Source organism: Chroicocephalus ridibundus, chromosome 6 (genome assembly GCF_963924245.1).
Source record: "Chroicocephalus ridibundus chromosome 6, bChrRid1.1, whole genome shotgun sequence".
NCBI lineage: Eukaryota > Metazoa > Chordata > Aves > Charadriiformes > Laridae > Chroicocephalus > Chroicocephalus ridibundus.
In genome coordinates, this window is record NC_086289.1 from 17,769,311 (window position 1) to 17,784,003 (window position 14,693).

The 14,693-nt window shown below is 41.1% G+C and overlaps 1 protein-coding gene across 5 annotated transcripts; it reads left to right on the forward strand.

Annotated features, from left to right (window-relative positions):
• Positions 1-10,938, forward strand: CCNJ (cyclin J). Of its 5 annotated transcripts, none has more exons than XM_063339536.1 (6): positions 1-10; positions 895-989; positions 2,848-3,058; positions 5,503-5,802; positions 5,894-6,053; positions 7,742-10,938. In XM_063339536.1, the coding sequence occupies exons 2-6, from the start codon at positions 921-923 to the stop codon at positions 8,151-8,153; spliced, it is 1,152 nt and encodes a 383-aa protein (XP_063195606.1). In that variant the 5' UTR covers positions 1-10; positions 895-920; the 3' UTR covers positions 8,154-10,938. The 5 variants fall into 5 exon arrangements, with proteins under 5 accessions (XP_063195606.1, XP_063195607.1, XP_063195604.1 ...); XM_063339537.1 differs by lacking the exon at positions 1-10 and adding an exon at positions 88-148; XM_063339534.1 differs by lacking the exon at positions 1-10 and adding an exon at positions 444-575.
• Positions 10,939-14,693: the final 3,755 nt, after the last annotated feature.

Below are 14,693 nucleotides of genomic sequence, written 5' to 3' on the forward strand. Positions count from 1 at the left end.
AAAAAGCCAGGTGAAAAGAGAAAGGGGAAAGGCGCTATCAGGTGCGTGGGGGGCTGAGGGGCGCCGCGCTCCGGCTGGGGAGCGCCCCGCTGACCCGGCTCTCCTGAGGCATCCGCTGGGAAGGCCCTGAGGGCTCCGCTACCCCCAGGTAAGAGTTACGCCGTGCCCGAGGCCCCAGGCCCTCTCCAGATGAGCGGGGCCGCATCCCGCGGTACCTCCGAGCGGGGCCGCCCCCTCCTCCGGGGCCTTTACTGGGGCGGCTACAGCAGCTCCACGGGCCCAACGCCCTCCCGCTCCCGGTCGCCAAGCACGGGGCTCGGCCTAACACCGTGAGCGCTGCACCCTGATTGGCGCCCGGCGGGCGGGCCGTGCTGTAAGGCGGCTGGCGATTGGCGGGTGGGCGGCCGCGTGCAGGCGCGGCCTGGCTTTGTACACACGCCGGCCCGCTCGGCCCTTTAACAATGGGCGAGGCGGGCGGCGCCGCGTGATGGCGGGGGAGCCCTCGGGACGCCGCGCCGCGCTCAGGTGCCCCGGGCCAGGCCCTGCCGCGGCCGTCAGCCGCGCCGCTGCGTAGGGTGAGTGGCGGCTTCAGCAGGGGTAAGGTGCCCGCCGGCCTTTTGTCGGGGCGCGATCGCCCTCTGCTTAGGGCCGCAGCCGCCGGCTCCTCCGCGCCCCCCTCGCCCGGCCGTGCCCCGCGGCGGGAGGGGGCGGCTTAACGAGGCTCAGTTGTGCCCCGCATGGCGGCCAGCTGGGCTGGGGGGCCAGGGGGGCCCTGCGGCGTAGGCGGCAGCTGATCGCGTTTAACCGGGGGCGAGCGAGGAAGGGGCGAGGGCGGTGCGTCCCGTCCTGTCCCGCCCGCACTGAGCGAGCGCCGCTTCCTCCCCCTCTGCCCAGGCCCCGGCTGCCGCGCCGCCCCGCCGATGGAGCTGGAGGCGCAGTGGTGGACAGGACAGCTGGCTGCCGACATCCACCAAGCGCTTCGCTACAAGGTAGCCCCGTGCGGAGGTGGTTGGGGGGCGGCGGGGAGCCCGGGGGGGCGGTGGGGTGGCGGCGGGGAGGCCGCTGCCTGTCCCGCACCGCGGGGGAAGCGGAGGGCTGGCGGCTCCCGGCGCCTTTGTGAGGGCTCCGACAATCGGAGCGGGCCCTCCCGAGGCTTGAAGCGGGGTGGGGGCTCGGCCCGGCGGGGTTTTGGAGGAGTTTGGGTGTTCTAAACCTTGATAAGCACGGTGTCGTCCCCTCAGTTTAACGCTCAGAGTGTTTGTCCTCAGCCTTGACAGTTTATCTGACTGACCAGGCTGTTCGCTCTCTGAGCTTTAGAAAGGCAAAGGGGTCACGAGTGCGCTTGGTTCTTTTCTCTGGGTGCGTAAGTGGGTCTGAGTTTAAACTCTGAAGAAAGTATTGTGATGCTACTGTAACAAAAAAAAAAAACAAACCCCAACCAAACAAGCACTAGGTGCAGTAAGAATAGCAGAAGGTTTAGGCAGTACTGCTTTGAAGTCACTTCGACGGACTCAAAGTTGCTCTTTTTGGGCTACTTTCATAATAAAGCACTTCTTATGCCCAGAGCTGAAAATCGGTTTACAGGGACTGAACCTACTAAAATTGTGCTTTTCTGCCTGATAGTACTCGACAAGTGGATTATCTTTCTTGAAAGTGTGACTGCTAGAGCAACTTTTTGGTTTTTTTTTCGGGGGAGGGGTGGGGGAACGACAGACACATAAGAGAAGGACAGGATAATTTATTTGCTACCAAAGTTACTATTACTGAAACTAAGTTAGTGCTGTGAAAAGTGAATTCTAAAGCTTGGGGGGGGGATTGCTTGTTTGTTTGGGTTTTTTTTTTCACTTCAATAGCATGTTTCAGAACTTTGAACTGACCTTACAACTTTGAAAATTTTGGGCGACTCTGTTCCAATTTGATGTCATCGGACTGTCCCACTGGAAATCTAATTGTGCTCAAAATCTTACTGATGCTAAGTAGGCTGCACAATGTAACTCATAAATTTATTCAGGATAACAGAAGATAGTACTGCTGTTCTGTTGTATACAGGAGGAGATAGTAGCTACTAGGCGGGAGGCTGGGGAATAATCTTTCAACCAGTCCAAATTTTGTATTCAAAATAGATCATGCCACAGATTTTTCTCGTCTGTGGTGTTGGTGGGGCTTTTGTGTTGTGGGGTCCCCCCCAAATCTGAGACCGTGTGAGGTTTGTGTATGCTTAACTAAATGCCTGAGAGCGCACTGTAATCAGTGTCAGTGCAACATCAACCAGATCAGATTAAGTCAGGGTTTAGAGAGATGTATGCAGCAAATGTTGACACACGAACACCCTGTTCCTCTTCCTAACGTTGCTACCTTCAGCTGGCTGTTAGTGCCCTTCTTCTGGAGGCACCTGCAGGAGATCTGGCAGCACTGGAACATGCAAACACTTCAGTACAAAGTCTGATTGCCCAGGTTGAGTTGTAGCAGGAGGGGGTTGAGTTAAGCTATTGGACTTTGCATTGAAGCAGCTGAGGAGCACTCGCATACCCTTGCTGTTTCCCTGCTGGGAGGTACAGCCTTTGCAATAGAGGTAATATAACAGAAATGGTGAAAGCTGAAGTCACGCTAGCTGATCGCCCAATTGAAGGATGTTAAATTTCAAATTATTTCTTAGTTCTTCTCTAATACAACAAATAGATTTTGTTCTGTGAAAACATGGGATCAGAAAACAATGGGATCAGAGGGAAGAGGGGAGAAATCCTTTGAAAATTCCATGATAAATTTGAGAATATCAGCTATATTAACCTGATAACAATTCAAACTAAATGATGATTTTAATGAAATTACATGCTGCTGTCCATCTAGGAGCTGAAGCTGCCCTCCTACAAAGGCCAATCTCCCCAGTTACATCTGAGAAGATACTTTGCAGATCTGATTGCCATTGTGAGCAATCGGTTCAGACTCTGTCCTGCTGCACGACATCTAGCTGTATATCTGTTGGACCTCTTCATGGATCGTTATGACATATCTATACAGCAGCTGCATGTGGTTGCTCTTTCCTGTTTACTTTTAGCAAGTAAGTATGTAGCACCAAACTTAACTAGAGCAATATAGGTTCTACTGCCAAATACAAGGCGTGTCTTGATGGGATATAGCACATGGGGGAAACAAAGTGGTTATAAAAGACAGGCAGATTACTGTTTATCAGTTTGGCCCAATTCGTAGAGCCTTTCTTTAGATTCATGTTTTGACTTCTGTTGGCACCTGATGAAACTGAGGGAAGGAAAAACAAACTGCGATTAAAAACTAATGTTTATGTTTGGAAACAAATTAGTCGCAGGTGAACTTTCAGAGCTCTATTGTAAGAATAGAAAGACTGTCTTTCTGAGGACATCTCAAAATAGGTAGATTCAGTGCTGGAAATGAGAAATTTGCATACCTGTGATAAAGAAATAAATTAAATAAACCATCTGTAGACTGCACTGCACCCTGCTGATGGTGCTGTGTGGTTCTGGAATACTTCAGACTTCATAAATTGCAGTGTACTTTTTAAGCAAGCTAAGGCTAACATAAATCCTGTATTGTCACCTACAAAATGTAATACTGGTGAAATACATTGGTGAATGCACAGTACTCTGAAGACAGAATTAATTACAAACACTCATTATGAACAGTGTTGCATATGACCTTGGCTAGATTCTTGTGGTGTGTATCCATCTCTCGACACTTGTGGACCCCTTTTAGATGTCCCCAAAGAAATATGGCTGTAATTTGCCTGCTGGCACTTGTTCCTGAACCAATAGATTCAGAGAAACAGGTCCTGGCAGCAGAACTAACAGTTAGTTCAGTTTCTGCTGATGTGTTTCTCTGAATCTATTTTAATTTTCTCAGATAAGATATATCGCATTGTAGCTCTAGGACTTCACTAGAAAACCAGAGTGCTGAGGTGTTGGCTATTTTTGGTATACAGCTTCCTTTCATTGCATCCCCTGTCTCCACCGATACAGCTCTTCAGCAGAACAGTTAAACAAGAAAAGGGCTATTTCAGATTCTTCCGGGGGTAAACTTTGACTGGATGCCACCAGCCAGCAATCTTCTTTTGGCAAAGGGTGAGGTGCTGAGTGTAAAAACCTTGCCTCCAAACTGGTGTAATCCATTTAGGAAAATGGATTGGCTTTGAACTAATGCCAGATTTTCAAAGGAAATTCATGTTCTGAAGAGAACTTTTTTTATTCTCCTTTTTTTTTTTTTTTTTTTTTTAAATCGCCTCTGCCATCTTACATGACAAGCTGCAAGTAGAGCTCTGAAAGCCTGTAGTACTCACTCTTCTAAGAAGCAGTGTATGAATTGGTTCAGAAAGTGCAAACCAGAATGCTATTTTAAACTTTCACCCTGTGTGGCTTAAACAAGCAGTTTAACCAGCAGTGCAGTAAGTTGGACAAATCGCACTGTGATATATCGGATAAGATTATAGAAGTAATAAGAGAAATTATTATGTGACTCTTGAAGCTTTTATTTCAGTAATTACTAGAGTATGGGAAACAAAAACTAATAGACTGGGACTGGTGTTGGATTAAGTCCTGTATAAGTACCTCCACTACTGGAAAAAAAGCAAATGTTTAGTCCTGCAAAACACTCTAAAAATGTGCATTTACAACATACCATGTAGTACTGAATAGAGAGTGTAAGATGGAAAGAATTTGCAATGAAATTGAAATAGCAGAACCATATGGCAAACTGTAGGGAAATGTGACACTTGTTTCTCTTATTAATGGATTTTCTACCTACACAATTTTGCTTCAGGCTAGAAACATACAGGCCTGACAAGTTAAAGTCCAAGGAAAGCTGAAGCTACTAGCAGTGTTGAAAGTTGAAACAATATATATGGCAGCGTGAGTTTTCCCATGCACATGGCTGAAATCCACTTGTTTGAACTGCTGAAGCAGCTTACCAGCTATCGAATCTAAAAGTGTACCTACCATAACAGGCATTAAAAGCAACCGCAATGGCTAGATTCTAGCTATACTCATTAGAGTTTTAGAAACAAAAAAGCGTGTGTGGGTGCGTGAGGGTGATCAAAGCCAAATGCTGTGGTGTTGTGTATGCCAAGTCATATCACACTGGTATTTCATTGATGATGGGGACACATTATACAATACTTTGGTGACAAAAACTTGTGTATGCAATGCCAGTGATGTCCTAATACGGCATACTTCTGTTCTTGGCAACTGGCTTCCGTGTGCCAGGGCGGGAAAACCAACAGGAAACGTGGCACTGCACAATATCCTACATGGTGTTTGACATTATCTGATGAAATTTAGCCCTTTATAGTACATACCCCTTTCTGTCTCTGATGACATCTTCCATTTGAGCTTTGCATCTGTAGGAAAGTCTCAAGCTTGTTTTTGACATAGTAGAATTGAAATATTACCAACGCAGACATTAGATACAATCTGTTTTATAGTTCACTCGTGCTGAACCTTTTTTTCCCCCCCCCCTCCTCTTTCTGTTCACCTGAAGGTAAATTTGAAGAAAAGGAAGACAGTGTTCCCAAACTTGAACAGTTGAACAGCTTGGGTTGTATGACTAACATGAATTTGGTACTAACAAAACAGAATTTGCTTCATATGGAGTTGTTGTTGCTAGAAACATTTCAGTGGAATTTGTGCCTCCCAACTGCTGCTCATTTCATCGACTATTATCTTTCTATTGCTGTCCATGAGACTGATCTTCATGATGGCTGGCCAATGGTTTGCTTAGAGAAGACTAAGTTATATATGGCAAAATATGCTGATTACTTTCTGGAAGTATCACTGCAAGGTGAGTTACGTATTTGAGGTAATGACTCCTTTGTTGCCTTGACAGACAATGTGCAATTTAAATGAGTTGTTTTCTTATTCCTTCTTTCTAGATCATGCATTTTTAAGTTACGCCCCTTCTTTAGTTGCTACTGCATGTGTAGCTTCTTCAAGGATTATCTTGCGTCTCTCACCAACGTGGCCTACTCGACTGCATCATCTTACCGCATACTCCTGGGATTTCCTAGTGCCATGTATAGAGCGACTATTAATGTAAGTTAACAGCAGCAGCTTTTTTTAAGCCCATTTCCACATCTGTTGGTATACTTAATTGCTGTTAGCACTGAAAGTTAATTTCTTTCTGAATTTCAGTTTTTCTATTCTAAAAATACTGAGATATTAGGTAATATTGTTAGGTAATAACTGTTTTGTTCTTTCCAAAAAAGAAAACCTTATCACATCTAACCTCTTTCCTGTTCTTTCAACAAACAAACCTCAGCCTTGCATTTCCACTGAACATCATCTGGCATGCTTTAAGAATCTGTTAAATAGCTTGTTCCCAATCTCTAGTATGCTGCAAGAGCAAAGAGAGATAGACTACCAAAGGTATAGGAGCTCCTACTTACTTTGAAGACGCTATGCCTTTGGAAGTTCAAGGAATGCTCCAGCAGATTGTGGATCAAACATGCAAACTGTTTGAGTTGCCAACTTTGCGGGGAGTAAATGATCAGGAGGTTGTATCTATTTTTGCTGTATCCACTTTTGCACTACTGTAGAGAGATACAGCTGACATAAGATAAAAATGCCAACGAATGCCAAGTGAACCTTACTGGGAAGGGATGTTACACAATCAGTTCTTTACTCTAAACCTTAAGATCAAAACCTATGCCCACCATAAGCGCTTTCCTCCTACAGAAGTTTGCTCTTGCCCAGATCTAAACACAGTTGTGCTCCATAGAAGCACAGGAGCAGCTGTACTGGGAAGAATCACATCTTCCCTGTGTGACATTATCACCCCTGATGGCCTCTTTTGGCTTCACTAATGTGTGTAATGAAAGGAGTAGTACCTAAAGCATGCAAGTGCAGTTGCAGAAGTGTTTTCAGTTTTGCTCTGGAACACTTTCAGGGCGAGGTGAAGCCTTTCAGTCATCTTTGCAGCACACTGTAAAAAGTTAGCAAGTTAGCAATGTTTCAGGAAAACCTGGTGAGGGGTTGAACTCCATCTGTCTTCAAGAGATCTGCCCTGCATAGGCAGTACCAAAAAAACTTAGATGATTTGAGGCCTGATTGAAGTGTATAGGTAGCACCTGCTTAACCTCACCATAAGAGAACGAGTATGTCTAAATACATTTCAGACAGGTGTAAATCAAAGGGAATTCCGGTGAGCCAAATTGTTTAACTCAAGTACTGGGTGGGCTAGAAAAAAAGGAGAGAGGAAGGAGAAAAAATTTGCGTTTCTACTCCCCAGAACAGGATCCAATATCAATATACATATGATCTTTAAGTACTGTAACATAGGTCTTTAAGAAACACTCTGATATCATGTCTTTAAAACCCCTATACTCTGTTAGCCAATTTAAATGAGGTAGAAGCAGCAAGTAAGTTTTAATTTTGAGTTCTGGTAAGCTGGCACTTTATTGCAGTACACTAGCAGACTTCATTGCACTCGTAATTTTAGATACTGCTGTATTATTTGTTTGTACTTGGCTTTTATCTGCATTTTGTATTGCTATGTAATGAAGTGAAATGTTGAAAAAAAACCTGTAGCCTAAAGAAACATTTTAAAACCTGAAATTATTTTAAAGGGTAGGCTAAAATTATTTTATCTTTCTTTTTTTGAAAGCTTTGGAAGCTTTCAGATAATTGCACTGTTTTTTAGGGTGCTCTTAAAAGTTAACACAGAAAGCTTCAATTATTTTAATATCTATTTTTATGTATTCTGTCTTCTCAATTTCTTCTAGCGCGCATGATAATGATGTGAAGGAAGCAAACAAGCAAAAAGGACAACATGCTCAGTCTGCCCAACATACTGTATTTCAGACCCCAGCTCCAAGTCCCCAGCAGGCTAACGCTCAACAGCACGTATCGCAGTATCTCCCAGCTCATCAATCTTCATTACAGTATCACCATCAGACATCACAGCAGCAAAACTGTCAACAGATACTATCATCTAATCATTCAGCATCTTACCCACTTCAGACTTGCCCTGCTGCCTTACAGTCTAGTGTTCAGGCTCGAGGCCACGTACAGACTGGTGCTGCAATGTCACTAGCTGTTCCGCTAGAAGTGAAGCCATGCATAAGTGTCTCCTACAACCGGAGTTACCAAGTGAATGGACGATATTCCTGTATTACTCCCTGCTTTGAGAGGTGATAAGTACAAAATGATTTTGTGCTTGTTTGTTTGGGGTGGGGAGTTGTGTTGAGGGGAATTGTTTTTTTTTCTTTTTTTTGTTAAACCTCAAATAAGTTTGAGGGCAACAAATTGAATAAAAAAAGCGTCTTTCCAGAAAAAAGCAACTGGATTGGCAACAAGTACCATAGCTTAAATACAGACTGCAAAAAACAAGCATGCAGAACACCCTCTAAAAAGAATGTGTTTACATGGGGGTAATAAGTTCTCACTCTGGCACTCAGAATACTCTGTGCTTCTAACACACATCTTTGAAATACTAGTCAAAAGAAAAATAGCTGTGGACTAACTACAGACTTACCTTTTAATGAAGGAGATATGCAGTATTATTTTGAAGACATTTATGTAATACCAGCATACAGTATTAACACTTACTTTAAATTTACTGAAACTTTAATGCATTGAATGCCAGACTTCTCCAGATACATGGGGACCACAGAAAGAAACAAATCTCTGGCTAACTCTGTACTCTTGCCCCTTTGTCAGCACTTGTGTTGGATATTTGCTTTAGGCTAAGGCATTTGAGTTAACTGGTATTTTGGTTAGTTTTTAAGTTTTATACCTCACAGAATAGACGCTATGTTTTTTGCTTCTTTTCTCCTCCCTATCCTTTTTATGTTTAAAGTAACTCTTCCATACTAACTCAGGGAATTTTCTACTCATTACTCTGTGCTGCTGGTTTGTACACTTAATTGGGTATAACTTGAGGGAGAAAGGTAGAGAAGGAAGAGACTATAGCAAGTGGAGTGGCTTTTCTTCAGGGCATCTATATGCAGAGTACCAAAGGGACGTGTTAGTGTTCACAGAATGCAGATGTGAACTACTGCCCAGCAGCGTGGTATTGAGTAATTGAAGAAAAGAGAAAGTTTCAGCTGAACTCGTACTGTACCAGGACTACTACAGTGGCCATGATTCCTCTGTGTACACACACACACACACATACACGTGTATTATTAACCAACAGAAAGCATCCTCCAGGTGTACTGACAGTATCACTTGTACAAAAAAAAGTACAGTTAAATGCTTAGAGAAATCCAGTTCTGTCAGGCTTATAGTGGAGGGAAATTCTCAGGTAATAGTGGGGAAACTTTTTCTTCTACTATTTGGGAGTTCTAGAAGAAAATGCAGAGATTTACTCTTCTAAACGGGTGGATCAAAAATATATTGCAGAGTGAACTGCTTTATCACAATTAAGGTGCTAATTACATAACTTTATGGAATTACACTGTCTCCTGTGGAGTGGATAGTCTGAGGGTAGAAAGCTTCACTCATCCAACTCTTGGATGAAAACGGTGGTAGAGATTTTTTTTTTTTTTTTTTAAATACAAGAAGATACTTGACTTTCTCCTGTGCTAGAATATGGGAGGAAAAGGTATGGATGTCAGGATTCTTACTACTTTAAAATATCTTTATAGTATGTGGGCTTAAGGCTTTTTTGTTTGCTTTATTTGTTCATTTACCACCTCCTTCTTCTCTGTCATAGTGACAGCACTTAAAATTGTGTACCATCTCATAACACCGAAGTATTGTGAATCTTACAGAGACTGTTTTGAAAGCAGGGGCAGTTAAGATGCACTATCAGTATTAAGATGAAGGGTTTATCACAGGAGAAGGGGGCCTTACCGTAATGTTCAGAATGGAGGGGAGGATAGCTGTGTTCGTTCTTTCTGGGTCTGAATGATACCATGCTACAAAAACCTATTTATTTTTGAGGAGAAGAAATCCTGTTTTCTCTTGTTTTGGTGGGTTGTTTTTTGGGTTTGTTGGGTGGGGTTTTTTTGGCATAAATCCCAACTTTTGTTGTGGGCTTTTGTAGCATATATGTGCAAGTCAAGAGGGGGATAGGAGGGTGAATGAAAGAGATGACCCTCTCTGCTTTATTCTAGAGGATCAACTTTGAAATAGGCATAGTGTGGTCAATCCTTAATTAAAGTGCAAGATGGTTTGGTTTGGTTTTGTTTTTTTCTCTCCTCTCTTCATCCGTTAATGAATATTTCCCCATGTCTGAGAGTAGTGTTAAGTAGAGACTTTGCACCTCATAAGATGCCATGCTTTTTGTTCAGCATTGTTACCCATTTAAGAGGGAAACGGACTTCTTTCTGACTGTTTCATTTTGTTGCAATGCTATGTCCAAGTCCTCCGTGCGCTAACTACCTCTGATGCTATGAATGTACAGTCTTGTAATAGACCATGACTTGAAATAACAGCAGATGCCTGTAGCAATTTTTTTCTGTAAAATCTTTAAATCAGCTAACTTGTCATCTTTATTTGTGACACGGCAGTATAGGCTCTTCTTTTCGGGGGTATTAGTAAATTTATCCCATAGGCATTTGATATATAAAAATTTAACTAATACTTAACACTGGAATTAAAATGGGCGGGGGGCTTATTCAGTTAGTTAATACTGCAAATTTACATTTAATGGGGTATTTCTTATTTGACTATTTTAAGACATTAGGTCAACTGTAAAAAGATCCACTACATGGTGTTTGTTTTTAATTTATTACTTAGTCTGAGTTTTTTCTGACACTACAGCTGCATAATGACTACAGAGAAAATGTACACTGAACAGTTTCAATATATTATTTAAAAGGGCTTTACCAGTGTACATTAAAACTACACTGTTCTTACTATTAGAACCAAAATGTGTTTTTTATGGCATAAATAAGAATGGTGCTCCTAAATGCAAAATGTCCAAAACAATGGAATCTTTGTGAGTGCTATGCATTCAACTTATTTTTAAAAATAAAACTAGTTTTGAGTAAGGATGCTCCAGTGTGTGTTATGCTTTTGTGTGGGTGGGGGTTTTTAAAAATATGTAAACTGACCCTAATCTGTCTTGCATCCTCCCTGTGTATGGGCTGAAGATGTAAGGACTTTCTTCTTTCTCCCCACCCTTTCTGTGACACTATAATAACCTTCAGGAACACTCTGACTTCACAATAAAAAGAAAAAAAAAAACAGGAAGGAAATCATGCAGGAAGGGGCTTTAAAACTAATTGCACCCACAGCATATGCTAAACATTGTACACTTCAACACTGTGTCTAGTGCACAGCTGTAACAAAGAAATCAAGAACAAAAGAACTGGAGTAGTTCAAGAGCAGGGGGGTGAATTCATTTGGTTTGGGGTTTTTTTGGTGGTGGTGGTTTTCTAAAAAGCAGTGATACTGGCAATCTCGTACTTGTAATACTAGAAATCACTTAGAAGATGTATGAATAGTCTTTTGTTAAGAGCTACAAGTGCTTAGGTTATTTACAGTGGTCATGAAGGCTCAATCATGCTGAAGGCAGCATAAAATCATGCGATGCCTCCTAGCAGGAATATTTTTGGATGCTTACAATTTCTGATAACTGCTCCCTACTAAAGGAAATTCTAGTTCCTCCTAATAATGTGCACATTTCACATCTGTAACAAAGTTACGTGATTATGGCTAGAGCTACAAAAATTAAGTAGACTGCATAGAATTTAATTCCTCTAAAGTTAGAAAATTAAATTGTGAGGTCTGTGTTGCTTGCACCCCTCCATTTAGGAATAAGTTCTGATTGTGCAAACCCTTCTACTGGGCCCAGAGCCAGAGCAAGCTCTACTCTGTCCCACTAAGGAACAAGGCCAATGCTCCAGTGTGATGGTGGTGTGTGTATTACATGGATGCTTTGATCTGGAAAGTTTTGTCTTCGCCTGTAGCAGCAAAAGTCAAGGCTGTCTAGATTGTCTCCTTGAAATCTCAAATTTTTATATTTTTTTACTGTAATTACAAAATAGGAACTACCTTTATGGGCCTCTAACAACTACAAGGACTACCAGCTACTTTTCACTTCAATATTTCAGCAGCAGTCTCAACTTCAAATTTTAAATTGCAAGTCTGAGGCTTTTTGTGTTTGTACATAAAACGAGAAGCTTTATCTCTGCTTCCCATGACCCACTTCATTATCTACATTAAATATGAGGATGTTTATATTCTTCCAGCACTGCAAATTTAGCTTAAAAGATGAAATTTACAGTTTAATTTTTTAGTGACTGGCACATCACCAGAAATAAAGATTTTTTGCAACTGTAATACTACTGTTAAGAATATATAAGCCAGAAAGTAATGTAGCATCCTCCTTTAAAAATCTATTAGCTCTACTTTCTGAATGTTCACAGGAACAAAAGTCTGTTGAGTAGATAAGGCCTTATCTGACTGAACACAAGTGCCCAGTTAGTCTTATTTTATTACAAGGTTGTCAACAGTGATTTTTTAAAACACCAAGTGAAGCAGCAATAACAAAATACACAGTTATTTTTAGTCCCCATTACAATGATACTCCAGAAGTTACAGTACAAGCACATACATTTTTGAAGTTTACACATTTTGCTTTTTCCCTGTAATTAAATGTTATGTAGTAAATGTCTATAACTTTAATAAGCAAGACACATGTTTTGACAAAGGAAAGCATTTGCTACTAAACGTTAAAAAAAAAAAAAAAACAACCCACAACTTAACCCAATAATTAAACAGTAACGATATAGAAAGTAGCTCCAGGTTTTAAAAATTTGCAGTGCAACCAAAGATAGTCTGCTGCCAGTCCTACCAAGAGAAGATGGGAGATTTAAGAAAGATTTACAGGCATTAGAACTGCAACATGAGATTAGTATATTATGTTCATATTCATCAGTGAAAGTCAGTTAAATTGTTATCACACCTATTAGCTGATGTATGCATTCTAAAACTGTTTGGAAATACCACTTGCTTTTCTTTGAACATTGGAATTCACTCTCCTGAAACAGCAAGATAAAAGAACATTTTCATAGAGCAACGCATTCAAGCTCTCTTAAAAAGTATGCATTTTCCATATCTAGGAATCATTTAAAAGACCACTCTAAGACTATATATTCCATAGGAATTTTTTCATGCTAATCAGTCATTAATTACTAGGAGATTTACAGCCATTAGCATGCCAATTTATAGTTTATTACACAGATAATGTATACTTAGAATCTTCCTACAAAAAGATTAACAACATGACACACTGGCTTATTTCTTGTGGCCCTGAAAAGATGTGTTACAGTCTTGTTACATTTTGCAAGCAAGAAGCTTAATTTCCTAGTTTTCATTTCTTATTTAGATGATTGTTATAGGTCCCTTCCAACTGAAACACTCCAGTCTATTATCTTATTCCATGAGAGGTAAGCAACAATAACTTTGCTTTTAAATATAATTTAACTAAATGATACTTATTCATGATTGATCAGAGAAACTAAGTAGACCCACACAAACAAAACATTCGAATATGGATGAAAATACACATCAAGAGAAAATTACTTGCTGGCAATTTCTGAAAAATGAGTGCCAGTGTTTGATATACAGCTTCAGTTACTAACTGCAAATGCATGTATAGCATCTGGGTATAGTACCCGATAACTGGGGGAAAAAAAATATTACATGTGTAACTGCAACTTGGAAGGATTATTTAGGAAAAAAAGAATTGTTACATATCCCTATCAATAACCACTCTCTAGTTAATCTATAAAAGACACTCTACTATATGTGCAATGCTTGTAGTTTAAATGAATCATTTTACAATTACCCTTTATAGACTCAAATCTAGTAACCAAGCTCTTACTTGTCAAGAATTATTTTCTCCTTAAACACCTTTTTCTATGCATCTTCAGGTATCTAGGTATCGTCGTCTTATTTAAGAAAACAAAGAAATGTATGTGAAGCGTTTCTTAGAAGTTTTAAGAAAATCTAAACAGACAATTGAATAGAACTGAAAATTATTGTATGTGCATTGACACAGTTACACGATGGAGGTTCCAATACTTGAGCCCATCAGACTCAGTACTTTTAAAATGTACCCTCTTTTCAGTTTGACCTCCAGATTTATTAATGGGACTCCACAGTAGAAAAGAAGGGCAGAGCATGAATCTGCCTTTTGTCAGCACATCATGAAAGATTTTGCCAAATGGTCTTCTGCTTTAGACTTTTCTACAAAGGTCAAGTATATGCACATTTGCATTCCAACCACCTATCAACTGTGTTACTTAGAGAAGAGTTTTCTAGTTGTTTTGTTCACAGAATCACAGATCGTTCTGCGTTTTGTTTGTTTTTAAAACAGCACCAACAGTAATATTTTGCTAAGTGTTGCAGTATCTTTAGATGCATAGATTTTGCAGGAGGGTAAACGGCACTCCAGATGGCATCACCGCAGATCCCCAGAGATGGAGAAATTCTTCTGAAATGCCACAGAGACTGAGTTTCCAGGGAAAGTGTCTGTATTTTGGAGCGCAGTTCTATGCTTCTGGCCTTGCACTGTATCTCAGTGCTCATATCTTATCTTAGTGCTTGTTCACTGGGGCGCAATAAGGACAATCTCCAAGGACTTGTATATTCTATACCCTTCTAGCAGAGATGAATACCAAGACGACTATCTTCATTGACTGATGAAGGAATGAGTGTGTAGCCATGCATCCAAAATGTTGAATGACAGATGTGAAAACAGGAGAAGATCCTACTGGG

Excerpts from the sequence above, each read along its gene's own strand:
- CCNJ (XM_063339536.1), top strand. The coding sequence starts at position 921 with ATGGAGCTGGAGGCGCAGTGGTGGACAGGACAGCTGGCTGCCGACATC. Across the intron at positions 3,059-5,502 it reads TTCCTGTTTACTTTTAGCAA|GTAAATTTGAAGAAAAGGAA; the intron begins GTAAGTATGTAG and ends GTTCACCTGAAG. Across the intron at positions 6,054-7,741 it reads TGTATAGAGCGACTATTAAT|CGCGCATGATAATGATGTGA; the intron begins GTAAGTTAACAG and ends AATTTCTTCTAG.